A 19,650-nucleotide genomic window follows, 5' to 3' on the forward strand; every position below is an offset into this window, starting at 1 on the left:
GTACAGTGTAGCGTAGGCACTCTTTCTGACAGACACTTTCTGGCAGGCTTTCGTAAATGTCACTGCATCGAGCTACCTAGGTAAACCCCCTTGCACCAATGCATTGCTTCGTTCAGCAGAGTCAGACCTCACCTGCGTTTCTTGTCTCTTACTAGCTCGGTGCCTCACATCACCAAGACAGATTGGCGTGTGTCAAGAGAGTCACTAGCTAAAAACCTCTTGAGAGTGAAATATGTGTAGTTTTGACTTACAGACTTGAAAGGAGACAGAGCAGAGCAGCATATACTTCAGGAAGCCGTATACAGGTCACAGCAAGCTAACCTGCTTTGTCTTTTAGAATCTTTAACCCTGACATCCTCATACTCTGAAGCCTTACTGGCATGCACATAAAAAAATAGCCAACTTTTACGATATATCTGCACAAACTATAAGGCTTTGCATTTGAGGCTGCGAAGAGCTAGGAGGAAATGATTGTGAAGAGGGGATAGATTGGAACGTATTAAAGTATTAGAACTTTCTTCTCGTGAATGCGTGGGCAGATATGAGAGGGCAGGAAGTTCACAGGAAGAGAAAAAAAAGGGAGTGAAGCAGAGTTTAGACGAGATCAAGAGCAGAACTAAGCACATGAAACCAGTTCAATCCTGTGGTTAATCAACTGTGTGTATCTGACCTGGCTTGACTAGCCTGTTGTGGCGCCTCAGGAAAAATAACTCAGACATGCAAAACTGAGTTTAAAAGGAAGGTTCAGAACAAGTCTCATTTATTTATGCTACATAAACTGTGATTGAAATGTGCAAACAGATGGGCAGGGACACAATCCGACAACGTTTTGGCATCACCGCTTTGTGGCCTTAGCCGACACTGAAATCCCGCACTAGCGCCTTGCCAGAAGGAAAGTCGAGATGCGCTTGGTCCTACAAACAACATCCACATTGTTGCAGGGAATTAAAACCCTCAAAAATGTGTTTGATGGCAGTTCAAACCTTTTTCCTAGTTTTGACGTTTTAATCTGACATTTGGTGCATGTTGAATGTATTGAAAACACCGTTCTCATATGAAGACTGGCTGCACAGACTCTTCCCTGAAATGGGAAGTTCTCATTCATATTCCAGGCATGGAATACAGGTATGTGGCACGGGCTTTGGGTTAATCAGTGTCTTTCTCCTGAGGGTTAAGATGCCTGGTATGTCTTTTAATCCTAACAGTATTTAGCCTGCCAAGGCAATAAGTCATTGGCTGGATTAACACTTGCCCTGGTGTAGAACTGAGCACGTGTGTGTGCATGTTGGCTTAGGTGAAAGTCTAGCTTAACTATTTCTTGTAAATTAGGTGCTTAAAAGCGTTGGCATTAGTGTCCAGTTATAACTGCTGCCACTGTTCTCTGCTATATTTCAGAAACTGGCTGCAGGGATTGAGTGCGGCTGTTGAGAGATGATGTGGCTCTTGGCTTAAGTTCCCTTTTATCCTGCAGGTGCTGATGGAACTGAGGTCAGGGCTTAATGGAGGCCAGTCAAGTTCAAAACAAGAAATCTCTTCATGGATCTAGTTTGTGCATAATAGTTTTGTCCTCCTGAAATTCTAACTGTTCCGGCAAAGTGGGAAGCACAATGTTGTCCAAAACTCGCTTTCCAAATGATGGGGTCCATGTACATCTACTCACATTCACACCTGTCATATGTAAATGTTTCAGAGTCAAGATCAGTGTGATGAGATATGGCATGAGCTGGAAGCACACAGCACACAACTGTAGCTGATGTTCTTGAGGATTATATTGAGATGTTGTATAAAAAAACAGAGTAAAATGATTTGTTAAAAAACCCAGAAACAGAAAATATATCAAGAAAAATAATTGCTTATTTTGGATTTGATGACAGCAACACATCTTGGAAAAAGTTGGGATAGGGCCATGTTTAACACTGTGTAGCATCCTCTCGTCTTTTAACAGCAGCCTGTAAATGTCTGGGAACCAAAGAGACCAGTCGCTGAAATTTTTACTATTCTTTATAGTATTTTAGGTTTTATGATGCTCCAAATGTTTTCAGTTGGTGAAAAGTCTGGACTGTAGGTTGACCAGTTCAGCACACCGACTCTTCTGCTTCTTCTTGTAGCCCTGCTGTTGTGCCCGATGGAGCTTGAACCTCTGCTTGTGGATGCAAACTGTGTTCACTGACAGTGACACAATCATGTCTGTTTTGAATGCAGTGCAGACTGAGTGCGTGAATATCACAGGCATCCGATACTGACTTTCAACTTTGTCTTCTGCGCACAGAGATTTCTCCAGATTCTCTGAATCTTTTTTTGATATCATGTAGATGGTGAGATATTCAAAGTTGTTGCAATTGTATGTTGAGAAACATTATTCTGAAACTGTTCTTTCTGACCTGTGACCAGTTCATCTAATTTATTGTGAAATGCTCCTCCCCCATCCCAACCTTTTTCAATCACTTCACTGCCATCAAATTCAAAATGAGCTAATATATCTTCATGAAATAATCTCTGTTTAAACATTTGATATGTTTTCAAATTTCTATTGTGAATAAAATATGGGTTTGTAAGATTTACAAATCATCTCGTTCTGTTTTTATTTACATTTTGTACAGCGTCCTGTCCTTATTTTGGGAACTGGAGTTGTAGTAGCACATGCTCTAAAAGTCTAATCTGTGTAGCATCACTCACATGGGACTCAACATTACATTGTGTGCCACGTCTACATTACCTTGTAGTTGCATTTCTGGTGTGTCAGTCAAATTTCAGGCTTGCCACTGACCTTTTCCAGTCAGCTTGAGGACCTGGCGCTGCTGATGCTGTTGCTGGGGGAGGATGTTGGATGAGAAGATTGGAGCGGGTCTGACAGCTCATTGGTCACATCCACCAGCCACACCAAACTGAGCCGGAGGAAGGCACTGAATCTCTACCAGCCACTGACCTCCCTACAGTGGCACACGAGACATTTGGGACTCCTCCATGAATCAGGGTTTTTTGCTGAAGGCTAATTTCTTCTGTGTACATAATATGTCTTCTTTCATGCATTTACTTGTAGAAAAAAAACTCTTGAAGGCTCACATATACTCTTGAATCTGACCTCACTATGTTTCTGTGGCAGCCGTTGGACTGATATTTGCCAGCTGCGGGCCAACTGAACACTGTGTCACTGAGGAATCATCCAAATCCCTTAAGCTTTGAAAGTCCCTGGCAGAGGTTTCTGCAGAATGTTGCACAATATCTTAAAAAACAAAAACAAAACCTTTCTGTTAATGTCACAGGTATGATTTTCCAGCTAAAATGTGTATTAACAATTTTACTTCCTTTAACATGTGCATAGTAAATCTATCTACACACAATCATTTGAAATCCAAGTGGTTTTGACATCAACACAATAAATTATACAATGAAATCAAATTACTCTCGTGTAAGCAAATCATTAAAAAGTTTTACATTTTTTATTTTTTCCTCATCTCTAATTGTACTCTAATTTATGGCTGCAGATGAACTCCCACACTTGCATTTGATTTTATGCAAAGATCTTTTCTGTGAGTGTTGTTGTTGTATTTGCCATTTATCATTTTAGTCCTGGGTGGTGCAAATGAAATGAGGATAATCAAACCAATACTCTCTTTCCTCGTGTAAACTGTTATTTTCTACTAATGGGAATAAATATTATTTTATTGCCAGCAGATGCCTGAGAAAATAGAAAGAAAAGTAGGTTCTGAACCAGAAACATTCAAATTAACAAAACGTCTTGTAAGCCTAAAAACACAGAGACTATTATCAATTTTAATGACTCTTAATAACTTTACATTTTTATATTCCCAACAGCAGTTTTAGTCATTGTTACTAGTAAGTGCAGCACACTGGATATGGCAGTTATAGTAAGCAAGCAATGTTGCTGTACCACACAGTATAGCACATTCTGCGAGTAAAACTGTGTGATCGAAGTTTGCCCAAACGACATGAAAACTCACAATGTACAGACAGTTCCACACAAAGTCCAGCAACCTAAGACTCCATAACCAAGGAAAAGAGGGAGGGTGAGGATTACTGTGAGAGCCATTATTCAAGATGAAAGAATGAGTATCCATGAATATATCACGAAGTTGGCCCCCCGGGGTACAGAGCTACCTGAGTGCTGCAAGGAAAAAGAAGACATACTCTGGAAGACGCGCGCCTCCATGGGGTGTTTCATCGGCAGAAAGAAAAACTGGCTGACATCCTACCGGTTGCTAGAAAAGGATCGCATATTCCAACATTAGAACAGATCCACAGAGGCGGGAATCTGCCACAGCAGAAGGAACCCAGGGTGTAAGCTGTGCAACGTTTCCCCTGAGACTGTCCAGCATGTGGTAGCATGAACATAAGATAAATAATAATAATGTATTCTTTATTGATGCCCATGGGGAAATTGCTCTCTCTGCAGCCACACCAAGGAGCAGTGTGTAGGGACACACTCTTAACAGGAGACTTGAGGAGCCAGGGATCGAACTACTAACCTTCTGATCAATAGGTGACCTGCTCCTGAGCTACAGCCACCCTCTGGCAAAGATGAGTAAGCTGTCGCTAGGTTTTGGATAAAGTGAACACTCACAAACCTGTCAAACCTGCATTTGAAACGTTGGCTACCATAGCAGTATAGTATTGCAACATGGCATTTGGGTCTTCTAACTAAAATAGGAAAATAGGAACATAAATAGTGCCATCATTGCCAGACCTGCTTGAACTTTGATCTGGGTCAGACCTGCTTGCTATGGGGGAAAGTGGTCAGAGGGCAACAGGGCTAAGGCCCTGCAGGACTTCAGGCAGCTGCTGGACAACCAACCATCCAACCATACATAGTGGTGGTTGGCCAAGAGCCGAGGACAGAGGGAGCTTACATAGATTTATTAATTCCAGCTGACAATGACATCAGACAAAGAGAGTACCAGGGGCTGAAGCAACAACAGGAGCAGACGTGGAAGGTCATGTCCAAAGTGGTTCCAGTGTTAAATAGAAGCATTAGAAGCTGTAACCCCTAGAGGCTTCGCATATTCATGTGCAACATCTGAGCTCTCTGTCCTGAAGAGTAATGCAACAAAAATACTAGAAGAACTCTTTGACGTGCTGTGCATTCAGAGGTGCTCTTCTGCATATCTTGGTTGTACAGAATAGTTAATTGAGATACTGTGAAACAGTTTGACCAGTCTCCTCTGATCTTTGAATTCAACAAAGCAGTTTCACCCGGTGAGTCTCCGTTAACTTTATAGTTTCTCTTTTCAGGCCATTCCCTATAAACCTTACAGATGGCTGTGCAGGAAAATCCCAACAGATCAGCAGTTTGGTGCTACATTCAAAGTCACTTCAGTCAGATTTCTTCCCCATTCGTATTCTGGGTTTGAACTTCAGTAACTCAGCTTGAGCATCGCTGCGCGTCTAAACGCACTGATCAGATATTCACACGAGGGATCAGTTGAACACGGGTAACTAATAAAGTGGCCAGCGAGTGTGTGCTGTTGGAAGACGTTTTTTGTGCTATATTTTTTTTGTAAAGACCTGCAGGTGGCACTGTTTTGCACACGGCTAGTGCAGCACAAAACCCAACACAAAGAGAGGGAACGAGAGAGAGAGAAAGAGAGAGCATCAGCACGGACTGCTGCACACTCCCGTCCCACCAACACACATTTCATTGTCCCAAAGCTTGGAAAAGGGACCGGGCATGTCTCCTCTTGTCTAAAGCCGCATTCAGAGCAACATTTTTGATTTTTGATTTTGATCTTTGTTGCACTTTTTCCATAATGATGAAGCTGCACAGTCAGACCGCGGAGCTTCACGGGCTTTGACACCTGCCCTCCTCGCTCGCTCACTCTGTCGCACCCCCCTCCTCTATCTCTCTCTCTTTTGTCTCTCGCATCTCTGCAGCTCACAACCAGCAGCACCGAGCAGAGGGAGGAGGTGGAGGAGGAGCAGCACGGTGTATCTGACACCTACAGTCCCGCGCGTCGCAGCCCCTCGTCTCTCGCACAAACATCCCGGACTGGCTGCCACGGGCGCCTCCTCCTCTCCCGTGGCTGTGTGTGTGTGAGAGTGAGTGAGTGTGTATGTGTGTGTTTTAGTTAAGAGGAGTGGAGTTTGAACGGGACACGTTGCTTTTGTTTGTTCGCAGACCCCCCGCCTCCCCCCAAACTCTGAAGAATAATAACCAACATAATATTAAAAAAGAGAAAAGGCAACTAAACACTGTGGATAAGAGTCTAATCCAAAAACTGTCGGGGATTTTCTGCGTGTGAGGAAAAAGGACTACACCTCCAAAGATGCGTCTGCCGGTGCTTCTCTGTGTGCTGGTGAGTCTGTGTGCCGCACCGGGCCCGGTGGCCGGGGCGGATAGAAGCTGCTCCGACCTGCGGCAGTTCTACACCGGGAAAGGGTTCACTTCGGAAAGGGTTCCTCAGACTGAGATCTCCGGTGAGTTTTTTTTTGTTTGTTTTTTGTAGTTGTTTTTTAAATTCATTAATTGTTTTGGTGGGGGGTAACAAAGAGGACAACACTTAACGCACTCCACAGGAACGATAAAGTCGAGTTTTTGTATCATAATTTTTTTTTTTTTAAATTTCAGATCGCTCCAACTATTACAGCATGTTGTGACATAATTCTTAAATGACTCCCCCCCCCCGTGCCTTGCCTTATTTTGTGGGATTCTTGAGCGGCTGTTCAGGATGCCATTCTGTTGCATTATACATAGTCTGTGCTAGATCATTTTTATTCATAAACATTGAGTGCTTTATTGTGGTTTGCGTGAATGGGAATTCCATCTATGTTAATAAATCAGCTTAAGGTTTCTTTTTCTTTTTAAAAAAAGAAATGTTCCCAAAGGGCAGCTTTGCTGAGGGTTTATTATTATGCTGCATCCCAGTTCGTGTGTCTCATTGTGCGTCTGTTCAGCCTCTCTGTGCACTCTTATACACCCCCCTCATTCAGCATCTCAGTGTTTCCCAGTCTACAGTCCTTCAGGGTATGCTCATTGTCTGCTGAGGGCAGAAATGCAGGTGGGTGTGAGCCATGTGTCTTGTGGAGCCGTTCCAATCTATTCATTGTTTTTATATATTTGTGTTTGCTGGTGTTTGTGCTCCAGGTGTGAAGAACTGTTAATATAACCTAGAGGGGGCGGATGCAGACTTGTGTCCCGGGGCATTTTTCATTGTCTACCTTGCTGTGGATGGACTGCAGGTGTAGTGTGTGTGTGTGTGTGTGTGTGTGTGTGTGTGTGTGTGTGTGTGAGACCCAGTAGATGCTGGAATTTGCATAAACTAATAATTTAGGCTCGCCTGGGGCAATATCCAATCACAGCTCTAGCTACAGCTCAGCGATCGCACAACATAAGCTGCCGATGAGCTGAATAAAAGAAGACGTGGTTTACACTCATTTTACTTCTTTTGTTTCATTCCTGTACTCTCATCGTGTCAGTCAGTCATCCAACTAGTCAGGCAATCATGCATTTAGTCAATCAGTGAATTACCCAGGCAGTGAAAGTAATCAGTTAGCCTGATCTCTCGTCTGTCAGTCAGACAGCACACATCAAAGTCTCTCTATCTTGTCTCTTTGGCTGCTGCAAACCATAAATGCAGATTAAAAGTGTCTTGGCCTTGGGGAAAGTGAAATTGAGCTCTTGTCCCCTTTAAGGCAATCATCTGTCAGCCTCTGTCTCCTCCCTTATTTCACCTAAAGATGGACAGACAGCAGCGAGCGTGCAGAGGAGATGAAAGCGAGGGGAGAGCAAGGTGTGTTTGTGTGCTCAGCGTCTGCGATCTGAAGGTCATTTTGTGTTGTGTCAGTGGAAATGCACACTTATGGGCGGCTGAGTTATTAATATTGGATGTGTGTGTGTGTGTGTGTGTGTGAATCAGACAGAAACCAGAAAATAGATAACAGTGAGGCAAAGAATGTGAAAATAGAGAGAAAAGGAAAGAAGGGGGAGAAAAACCCACAACCAGAGACAGTGAGTGAGTCACTCAAGGTCTGTCTGTCTGTGTTTAGTGGAAGACTGTGAAAGAGACTCGACACGACATTTTCCCTCCTCTTCCATTAAAAGCTCATCTTTTATTGACAGATGAAGAACACAATGCTTCAGTCTCTTGGACCTTGAGCTGCTCTAGTTATTTGCGCAAGAGTTCTGCCTCCCCAGAACTCATTAAAACTGACGACCAGTTGGGCACAGAGATGTGGGAAGATTTCCCCACAACAGGGGCTTTTCAGTCCTTCTCATTTCAGGGACCTTAGGTGGGTCAATTTAGATTATCTGGCCCTCCGCACTCTGGAGGATGTCCAACCTGAGAACAAAACATTAATACAGTCTATTGGAAAAACACAGTAGATACAACACAACAAATTCATTTTGTTTACTTCCATACCTCTTCTGCACACTAGGAATGTTAAATGTTTGATACAATATATTGTCTCTTTGTTTCATTGTTTGCACTCTGGATTGGTTTTCAAGCATGCATTACAGTAATGCAGACAAACCCTCGCCATACAGGTCATAATGAAGTTATACAAAAAAAAGTCCTCCGGGAAAACCGACGACGTGATCGTCATAAGCAATATTTGGTCATTTAGCACACTGAGTCTTACTTACCATCCTAATGTATTTATTATCTCTCAGGGCAGTAAACACAAGCCAAATATCTAAGCCCTGTGGCCTTCCTGCGCATGCAGCAGACTCGCATCTGGATGAACAAACACTTTCCTAATGATATGGGACAAGACCCAGCTGTTGCTAATCATAAGCAGTTCACAGTTAGCGTTATCTGCAGAGCATAACAATGTTTGGGAAGTGTAATTCAGCTAGAAGACTTCCCTGGGTGACAAATCAGTATATTAGTACCGGTACATAGATTCAGCAAATAAAATGGAGTTTTGTGCCCAGAAACGAGTACTAACAGCAGCACCTACCCAACTGAACCAGAAGCATACCTGAATTCAGAGAATATCAGCATGTTTTAGCCAACATTCATGTTCCCTACAGGATGGGTTTTAATAACGCTGGGAAGCCCCAGACTTAGGATTTAGTGCCATCGTCAGGTCAAAAGTGAGAGCAAATGATGTTCCTATCAACTTCACTTTCTGTTACGGTCTAATTAGAAAGGTTTCTTGTTAGTTACGCTAAGATAATGAACATTTTTGAATTCAGTGTTTAGTACATTGGACTCTTTTGCAATGTTGCATACATTTAGTGGCAAATTTGTAAGTAGGGCTTGATGAGGTGACCCTGAAACACCCCTTAATTATGCTGCTATAGGCTCAGATTGCTGGGAGCATAAACTATGTCTTCTTGTGTTCCCCTTGTATCACTCCATAAGCATAGTTCATCCTTGTCTCTCTATGCTCTCCTTTTTTCTTCGCTTTCCCCTCCCCCTCAGCTGGTTGTGGTCGATGGCTAATGTCACTCAGGTTAGTTCTCTTCCTGTGAAAATATGTTGTTTAAATATGTACAAAAACAGTCACCTCAAGGCATAAGGTAAAGACTCTATTAATATTAGAGCGAAAAACCCTACAAATCACTCGCCACAATCAAGGTAATCGCAACATAGACAGATGGATGGATCGATGTGTAGATGAAAGTTTTGTTTGCTTTTTCTCCCCATAATCTCGTTCACATGGATTTTCACAGGTGAGTAACACCAACCTGCGATTGAATGACGCGTATTTAGCTGCTTCATCTATTTCTCCAAACCAGCACAAACGTAAATGGCAAGAAGTCCAGTTTTCACAATGAATGCAAAGAAAAAAGCCAAAATGTCAGCCCTGAATGGAAGGATTTAAATTGTGCAATTTATTTGTTCAACCTTGATGTAACCAGGAAGTCCCATTGAGAACCAGTCTCTTTCACAGGGCAGCCATGCAAAGTGAAAACAATGAGTGAAATGAATGAAAAATTGTAGTGGCTTGTAGCTTTATCTAGATCTCTAGGTTTGTATTTAAAATCTAGAAAACATTCAGAAAATAATCATGTTTTTTCCAGGATTAAACATGTGAGAAAATCATAGTTCCAGAGTAAAATCTGTGTAACACGAGGAACAGATGCTTTACATTTTTACCCTGAATTTAAAAAAAGAAAACCCAAAATGACTCTTAGACTCTGCTGACATCCATTGTCCTTTAGGTTTTACACCATATGAATGGAAGTCGTCTTTCCTGATGTCTGCCTGTCTGTGTTTTTGCCTGCAAGCGTTTTTTTCTCTTCTTGTTATACAATGTATCCTTCACCTGGTCAATAGTTAAAGGCCAGCTCATCCTATAGCCTGTGTGTGTATCTGTCTATGTGTGTGTGTTTAAAAGTCAGTGAAAGCCAACACCTTCTTCAAGGAAGACACCAAGTTTCATTCACAAATGCTTTGTCTGCGCAGAGCAGCACACACCCATGTGATCGAGTGACACACAGAAACAGATACAGCGTATATAACCTGCGCAATTCACAGGTATTGAGTTTTGATGCGTTTGTGTCGGTGTGCGTGGGTTTGTGTGGCCTACATTTTGAGTATTTGTTACATTATTTGAATGTTTGAAAGACAATATGGGAGGAGCTGAAAAGTTATGTGTTGGTACTCTGTGCAAAATGCTAATAAAATGTAGTGCAAGGACTGAAGCTAGCAAACATATTTCAAAACGTTTTTGTGTGTGAAAATGAAAACAAAATGTTTTCAATTATTTTGTTTTATTTAAGTAAAACTGGACATTTTACATGGCGTCTCAACTTTTTTTGGACACCTCAGAAGTCAGATGAGTGCAGTGCCAGGCTTTAGTTTCTTTATTTTAAATCCAGCTTTCGTCACTATTTGTTTAAAATGTAATTATTTCTCATCCTTTCCATTGGAGCTGGCGGCACTAATTCTCTGCTTGGTTGCATTGATACCGTCGCTAAAGAATATGAGCTTAATTCATGAACCCAATTAGAGAAATTATGCAGTCTCATACTGAAGCTTGTCTATATTATTTAGCTGACTGGTCTTTCCACCAGGAAAAATATCAGTGTGCATCAGTGTTGTCACGATACTGGAATTCCCAGGAAAATAGCCGATGTTCAATTTCAGTTTCAAAACTACAGGATAAAGATAAAAAAGAACGAAAGAAAAACAAAAAACCGACAGAAAAAATAACAACAGTATTTTTAATTGCTAATTGCTAATTGCTAGCAGCTCAAAGGCATTAACATGTACACAGGCCAGATTAACATTCATGATAACTGTATATACTTCGGGGGGGGGGGATTTAGGAAAGGAAGCTTTATTGACCTCTAGTAGTGCTCATAAAGTGTTGTAACATCATGCTAATATCATGCTAACCTCATGCTAACCTCATGCTAACATGACTGAGCGTCAGTCACCGTTCATGTCTGCAGCTGTTGGTGAGGAGAGGAGGCGAACACGTGACTGTTGCAAATAATAACTGCCCAGTAATTTTTTTGTATTTTTAGAAAAAAAATAGATTATTATCTGAGAATTGATTTTTTTGACAACCCTACAGTGTGTACAATAATAGCAATTTTACAGCCGTTAGTTTTTAGATTTCAAGTTCTAGTTTAGTTTTTGCTTTTGTTTTCTTGCCTGATTGTCAACATGTCTATGCGAGTGATGCAGCAACTCACCGCTAATCATTTGCTAATGTCATTTATATAAGTAAGTGTAATCACAAGGTACTAAATGACATCGATGTTTTTAATCTTCTCTGACATTTGATTAGATTACAGATTAATTTATTCACAGAGAACATTGTTGATCGATTAGTTGATGATGGAAAATGATCAGGTGCTGTATCCCTGCCATCATATAAAGAATACTTAAAGACAAACTGTGTACAGCAACACAGCATAATAAATAAAATCAGGGATCTTTCACTTGTTAGGTGAAGGTGTAGACTACTACCATGTGCAGCCACTGCAGTATTAAAGTATGCAAACTATACAATATTACAGTATTACAAAGGATTTGGCTTAAGGTGTTTCGTCAGTTTTGCATAAAGTACTACAATATGCAAAACTGCTACTCTTCCCCATTCTAACCATTATGGCTGGTTAAATATATTGATATATTATGGCTTTCCCATTCTTCCTACCTATAAATGCTTTTTCTATATATTTTATAGTTTACATTAACTGTGATAATAGTGCGGTGCCACAAAGTTAGAGAAAACTGCATTGGAAATGTAAGCAGGTGTGAATCTTATGTATTTTTTCTGCTCGCAGCATCTGTGAAACCGCTGTGTGTACGAGCGTTTACGAATGTGCTTGAGGAAGGAAATTGATACTGTCTGTCATCTGTCACACATCACATGCTCACTCAGGCGTTCACAGCATACTTCACCATGTGGAACACCAAATACACAGCGCACACATACATGCACTCGCACAACCCTGCACCAAAGCTCTGAGTGCTTCTCTCTAACTTCTCTCTGCCTCCTTAGCCTCTCTCCTGGTGTCTGTCGTTTTCCCGGTGCCATGTTTTTGTAGACAGCTTTAGATGTATGAGTGCAGGGGTTGTGCACTCGTGTGTGTGTGTGTGTGAGGGAAAGAGAGGACTTTGGTTGGCTGTTAAAAGCAGAGCTGTGAATCTTTCATGATGTCTGATGCAGTGACATGAGAGAGAGAGAGGTGAGGAGCAACAGAAGAGGGTGAAAGCAGACGAGGAGGACGATGAGCAAAGGAGGGAGGCTCGTACTTGGTTCCCCTTCCTGTTATCCTCCCTTCACAAAAGATGAAATGTTGTCACAATTGGTTTGATGCAGATGCAGTCTCCTGTGCTCCATATTTGATCCTTCTGTGGTGCCCTGATATTTAATGCTTTTAAAATAGGCCTACACTGTTTGGTGGATGAGTAAGCACCTCTACGGGAAAAGCGTTAGCTTGTTAAACCCCCCGTCTCCCTCCCTCTCCCAGATTTTCCCTTAGTAAGAGTAATATTCTCAATATAAGGAGGCAGTGCCAGGAGCAAAAGTTGAAGTGTTCATCAGCTGACGTACATTGCTGCTATCATTAGTTTGATGCTAACTGGATTACTACTGTAGCAACTGAGCGGTGCCTCCGAGCACATCATTACTTAAAAGGTTACTATAGTTTGTTGGTTTTATATTTAAAAAATACGAAGTAAGTCACTGAAAACTTGAGCAAGTGCCGTGTTCACTTGTGTGTTGATATTTGCTTGGATGTTATTAGGGTTAAACACGCAGTGTGCTGTGGATGAGATGAGAGGCTCGTCCTTCTCAAGGTGCCATCAGGAGTTTTTTGGTTCTGCTGGCTTCATCCAGCAGCAACCTTCAGCTCACGCTGGGGCTGTTTGCATCCAAGTGTGAAGGAGCTGGAATGAGAATTAGCACCAAGGCTGAGGCCATGGTTCTCAGTTGAAATGGAGGAATGTCCACTCTGGGTTGGTGATGAGCTGTTGCCTCAAGTGGAAGAGTTCAGGTACCTCTGGGACTGGTTCATAAGTGAGGGAACCAGGGAGTGAGAATTTGACAGATTGATTGGTGCGGCATCTGCAGTAAAGTAGATGCTGTAATGGCCTGTTGTGGTAAAGAGAGAGTGCTGAGCTTGAAAACAAAGCTGTCCATTTACCAGTCAGTCCGTGTCCTCGCCCTCATCTGTGGCCACAAGTGGCCGGTGACCAAAAGACTGAGATCAAAGTATTTGAGTATTTGAGGGAGTACAGCGAGCTTATGACACTGCTTTCCTTGGTGAAGTGCTTTGGGCATGTCCGACTGGGAGGAGGCACTGGTGTACAACCAGGTCACACTGGAGACATTATGTCTCTTGGCTGGTTCAGATACTTGCACAAGGTGATTCCATTAGTTTCAGTTTGTGTCAATTCAGTTCTTCTATTATGTTTGCTGTTCCTTAGAACTAGATAGTCCCTCTCCTCTCTGTAGCTATGGCACCACATCCATACACACTTTATTAATGACACTTTCAGACAGTTATTAAACGGTAGCTTATAAACTATGACTCAACTCTCAGAAGTGAAGTTATTTACTGCTCTCTTGTTTTGGAGAAGCTTATGGATGGTCCGTTCTGCTTTCTGATGTAATAAACACAGAAACACAGCTATTTTTAGAGTTGTAGAAATAGCTTTAGTCAAGACTTGTTAACCAGACCTGACACAGACTTGATGCAGTAACATAAAAAAGATTTTTAAGAGCTTTTCTGTAAAAGATGTGAAATTGCAGTGTGCCCAAATGTTTGCCTGGTGCCATGTATATGATGTGTAAAGACTCAAGAAGATAATTTTTTCTGGTAAACTGCTGAATGCAGTCAGTCATAAAGCTCCACTTCATTTCAGCCCTCTTCTTCGTCCTTCGGCTTCTCCCTTTAGGGGTCGCCACAGTGGATCGTCTGCCTGCATCCCATCCTATCCCTAATATCCACTGCATTCCACTACAATCATCACATATTATAGGAGTGGTGTGTAAAAGGATTTTTTTTTTTAAAAAACTGTTAAGGAGTGAGAGCATAAACTGTTCTCTACACCTAAAATCAATGGTGGTACAAATCAGGATTGCTTCTCGGTAACCTCTGTGTTTCTCTCCCCCACGCTCCACTTTACACCTCTTCTCCTTCTCCTCCTCCTTCTCTCTGCCCTCCCTTGAACAGTTACTTCTCCCCTCCTTATCAGATGCTATTTTTACATTCTCCTCCTCCTCCTCCTCCCAGCCCTGCTCTCATGTTCCCCTCCTCCACTTGAGGAGTTGAGCATCCATCTGTTTTCGAAATGAAACGATGACTTGTTTGTCGGATGTGGTGTCTGCTCAGCTGCTTTATGAGTCAAGGCTGTTTACGCATATGCTCCATATATACACATATATGTCTGTGGACAGGATGGTGATTTACAGCAGTTGGCTCGTGTGGATAACAGGCATCTTCGGTACATAAGGGGATGTTATACTGATGCTTATTCATCTTGTTGTTGAGAGCGATAACTAATCAAAGATCATCTATTAGTTCCTTTTAAATTCTAAAAATGTCAGTCGGACAAATCAAGCAATTTGAAAAGAATTTGAATTTTTCTTCAGCACAGAAAACAATTTTATTATCAATTTTTCTTTTTCATTAAAGCCAACTGTAGTTTTTTATGTTCACTGCCCGAATTTAAATGAAGGAAACTGATTATTTCTAAAAAGAAAAAGAATATAAAAACAACACAGACAAATAAAATAACTTCAGTGCATTCCCGGGCCTCCACAGTACACTCGATCAAACCATTTTTTAAACTTCTCATGACAGCGAATAAAGACGGCAGGAGTGGAAGCAATCTGCCGACTTGGCGTGCACACTCGGCATTTCGGCACGCACTTCTGCATATTAAGCATCACACACTGTGATTTCAGGGAAGGACGCGAGTACAGTCCCCTCAGCAGGTTACGTTTAGACAGACACATCAGGGAGTGTATGCTGAGGCATTACAGCGCTCTGCTTTCTGTTCCGCTAAACGCTGAAAGTCCGGCTCACCGGTGCAGAGCTGCTGCCACTGGGAACATCTTATTAATTAGGTTTTACGAGGATTAATTGTTGGAAGTCGAGTATTTCCTGCAGAGCAAGAAGAAAAACTGCCTCGTTTTCAAACGGAGCTTCAACTAGAGAGTTGAACTTCCTGTCAGTGTATGTTGGTGCTCATATTGCAGGGTCAGTGCTGTGTTATCTTGATGATAAAATGTAATTAGTTACAGTAACAGTACTGTTTTTTAATTATGTTTTGAATCCAAGTGACTAATACATTATTCCATTTCTGGCCACAGGAAAATCTGTTTCAATCATGCTAAAGTCACACTAGTGAAAACAGTAAATGAGACAGCTGCATGACCAAAATTATTGTAACCGAGTGACGTGAACTGCATTAGTGAGTTTGGTGCACCGAGACAATAATAAAATGTAGTAAAAATGCTATGATGTTGGGATTGATTGGAGTCAAGTTGGCAATTATATGCAATCCTTTTGCGATAATATGCCGATTAAATGCAACAAATCATTAAAAAAAAACCTGCTGCATCTGTTAATGTCTAAATACACAGCATTTAAAGTCCAGCCAGAACGTCATAGAAGAGAAATTCAGATATTACTCCACAAATAGTGAAATAATTAGTGCAAATTTCTGCTCAGCAAGCTTTACTTTATATAGCAGTGTAATAGGCGAGTTTGCAAAGAGATGTGTTGCATCCGTGCAGCCTGACTCAGATAGATTGCAATGTAATCTGGTAATCTGTCTGCATTTATAAAGTAACTGAAAGTTATTTGGGAAGCTTCTCCAATCTGGCTGAGAGTCACGGCAGTCATTTCAAAACCAGACTGCCGATGTTGTTTACAGACAGGTTGCCTCCCACCAGGCCACTTGTGCAACTGCAAGCATTTGCCAGACATTCACCAGGCAACTGTTGCTAGCAGGTTGCCATATATCTACAACTACAGCTACAACTGTGACTGAGCTATTAGTGAATGCGAAAAGAGAAATGGTCAAATTAATCTCAAATAAACCTTTGAACAAAAGTATATATCTGAAATGTTTCATCCAGAAATACTCTTACCTGGATAACAATTCTTAAAATTGCATCTATTGTTTGATTCTTGTTGCAAAAATACAGAATCTATGAGGACACAAAATCAGCTCTTGTCAGGCTGTGGGCACAGGAGGGAGTGCAGTATGACTGAAATCCTCAGTTCGTCATGAAGTTCGTCATTTTATTCTAGTTAATTTACTGTATTAAAAACAGTAAAATGTGTTAATGTATGCATGAGGTGTGAAGCTATGATAGATCATCATTGTACACACAAACCGGGACATTAACACATCACCATAACCTTTTATATGTGCGTTAGAGGCACACATGACAGTCTGCAGTCTTCTCCCAAGTGATAGATGCTGCTGCTGACAAAATACAAAAGCGATTTTTGGAAGCTGTCAATCAAACACAGGTTTCTGCAGTCAGCTTCCTCTTTCAACACCGCCTACTCTGCTCGCCAGCAGTAATGACATCACTGTTGGCTGCGTGCAGGAGTCTGAGTCTGAGCCTGATGAAGATCAAGACCTGTGACCTCAGATTACCGTGTCTTTGATAAAGCATGTCCAAAAAAATAAAGTTAACAAAACTACAACAAAGAAAAGAGGCCAAGAAAGAACAGCTATATCATACTTAAAAATGACAACGTGGTACATAACATGCTACTCAAAATAATTAGCATTTGTCTCTTTAAACCTGTGACTATGCAGTTACTGAAGTGACAAATCTGTCACAGGGGAAGACTTTACCGACTCCCTGTGGGGTTTTATCAGTTTAGTAGCTTGAATAGAGGATGTCTTTGTTGACCACACGGTGTCCTAACAGAGAGGTCACAGCCACGTACGCACACCAGCCATGCTGATAGGATCACTGGTGCAGAGTATTATCAGAGGCGGATCTGACTGAGTGCGACAGGGTATCCATGGGAGGTTTATCCGTCACGGATCCAGAAGGCAAAACTGACAGACTGGTACCCGTTTCCAATAGCAACTAAGGACGTGATCATTTTTTGATAACGTTACTGGAGTAAAAAACAATGATTGATTTTAAGGCAGACGAGTGCATTTCAAAGGTCAAAATCAATGAGAGTCACGGTACGGCATTCACGCCAGAAACCAGCGGTTCGTGGAAAGAGCAAGTTGGCGGTTTGTTGAAAGTTACCACACACATACACTCACACAATGAAAACAGCTTGTCAGCCCCCAGAGATAAAATGGTGCGGTTGGTTAATAAAGAATGTGAAATCTAAAATATCCATCGCTGTGTATATTAGTGGGTTTCTTCCTGGTGTTTCTACATGAGGCATAAACATAGGCCTATAATTAGACTTGTTGCTGTGAAAATCCCAACCCTGTGCACGCCTGCTGTCTCCCTGCTTCTCTGAGCCTCGCCACGCTCCGAACATCCTCATACTTTTTTATCATTTTAACCTCCCGAGTATCAGCTCGGAGGTTATTTTCTGTTATTTTTTATTGTTATTTGAAGGCATTTCTGTTTATTACATGCTTGCTGGTGGGAAGGACGGAGACGTTTATTTGATAGAGGTGGCGGACTGCATAAAAGCGGCTCCTCGGCTCATAACATGCGTACGTTATATATTCTGACGATACACAGGGGTGCCCGTATAACATTTTGAAATGTACCTCGTTTTGTGTAGCAGCTCCGGCGCAACACTTTAGAGCCTTGCCCATGGGCACTGTGGGAGACATAATGATGAATTTCTGTGAGTAAACTACTGAGCAGAAGATGTGCTCCCAGTGAAATTTAAACAGATGCTTTGCATTTTTCCAACTTTTCACTTAAACGCTATCAGTGACTGAAAGTGCAAAGAGATTTTTAAATGTTGACTGCATGACGTCTCCTGTTCTGGACTCTGTAGGAAGCATGTTGGAGACATTTTTCTTTCAGAAGTTCTCTTATTTAAGAAAAGGAACAACACATTTTGATAAATGGGCTGGTTGTTACATAGTGCTTTTCTACTCAGTGCACTTTGTTAACCTAATATTCACACACTCAGCTTCCATGAGGGGTGACTAAGGGTTCAGTATCTTGTCCAAGGGATACTTGGACATTGCAGGTTGGAGGAGCCAGGGATCAAACCACCGACCTTCTGATCAGCAGATGAATCATTCAACATCCTGAGTCATAAGTTTTGTAGGTTGAAACAGACAACTATAACCTGCACGGTTAATGAACACAACAGTCCAATCGCACTCTTGTGGTCCTGAACAGGTGTCTCTGTGATTCAGAGCAGCTATCAATCATGATGACTGGCAGACTTTTCATAGCAAGAAGCTAATGAAAACAAACTGAACAAACATCAGTGTGATAAGGAGCCCTTAATAAATCAGAGACCATATTGAGGGGAGCAGTTTATTTGACACGCTACCCATCACGCTAACCCCCAACCCCATGCTCACCGGATGAACTATTCGAAATGGTGCATATTTAACAGGAGCTTGTTGACGACACTGAGTGCAGATGGGGTTTATTGCTTTATTTGAACATCCGACTCCTGTGATGTGAAAGTGCAAAACCGATCGGGGGGTCGTCACGCTCAGTCAGCTTCTCCCTCATTTCGAGGCATGACCTGGAAACGACCGACCTAATGTTGGCCCAACCGCAGGGATTTGATGTTCCCTGCTGAGAAATGACAGTGACGCTGGAATCAGCCTCTATTGTGCCCTTATTAACCAGCTTCCACACTTGCGCACATGCAAACATGCACAATAATATATTGCCACCTCTTTCACTACCTTCCCATCATCACCGCTGCCGTCGCCAACGCCATGCTGTTGGATTAGGGGCTGATGCCTAATCTCCTGCTAATCCTGGCCTGTTAATCTGTGTGTTAGCAGTTCTTAGCTCACAGCATGATTTCTGAAGCGCTGACCACTGAGGGAATAACACACACATACTTACTGAGTCATTGCATATTTGTTTCGGGATTTTTCTGAATCTTGCCCTTCTCGACGTCTTTACATTCCGAGAAACTGTCATTACAGCTCGGGATACCTAAGTGTCCTTTTGGTTTGTTTCAGTGAAACAGAGCTCCAGTTGTTAACCTGTTAGCAGTCGGACGTACCGCCCACGGTACATTGGATGGTTTAGGGGACTAATTGTAAATTTGTAGGACTGCTAAGGGGTTAA

At 41.9% G+C, this 19,650-nt stretch overlaps 1 protein-coding gene across 1 annotated transcript in view; it reads left to right on the plus strand.

Moving 5' to 3' along the window:
• The first annotated feature begins 5,619 nt into the window (after positions 1-5,619).
• The window catches only part of LOC102205443 (glypican-1-like), a 43,979-nt gene continuing 29,948 nt past the window's right edge, over positions 5,620-19,650 (plus strand). Inside the window, exon 1 of the mRNA XM_005736936.1 lies at positions 5,620-6,432. Within this exon, the coding sequence (XP_005736993.1) occupies positions 6,282-6,432 (151 nt within the window). The 5' untranslated portion in view covers positions 5,620-6,281. The remainder of the gene's footprint in view (positions 6,433-19,650) is intronic.

This window comes from Pundamilia nyererei, unplaced genomic scaffold (assembly GCF_000239375.1).
Source record: "Pundamilia nyererei isolate P.nyererei 1_Seehausen unplaced genomic scaffold, PunNye1.0 scaffold00072, whole genome shotgun sequence".
Classification (NCBI taxonomy): domain Eukaryota; kingdom Metazoa; phylum Chordata; class Actinopteri; order Cichliformes; family Cichlidae; genus Pundamilia; species Pundamilia nyererei.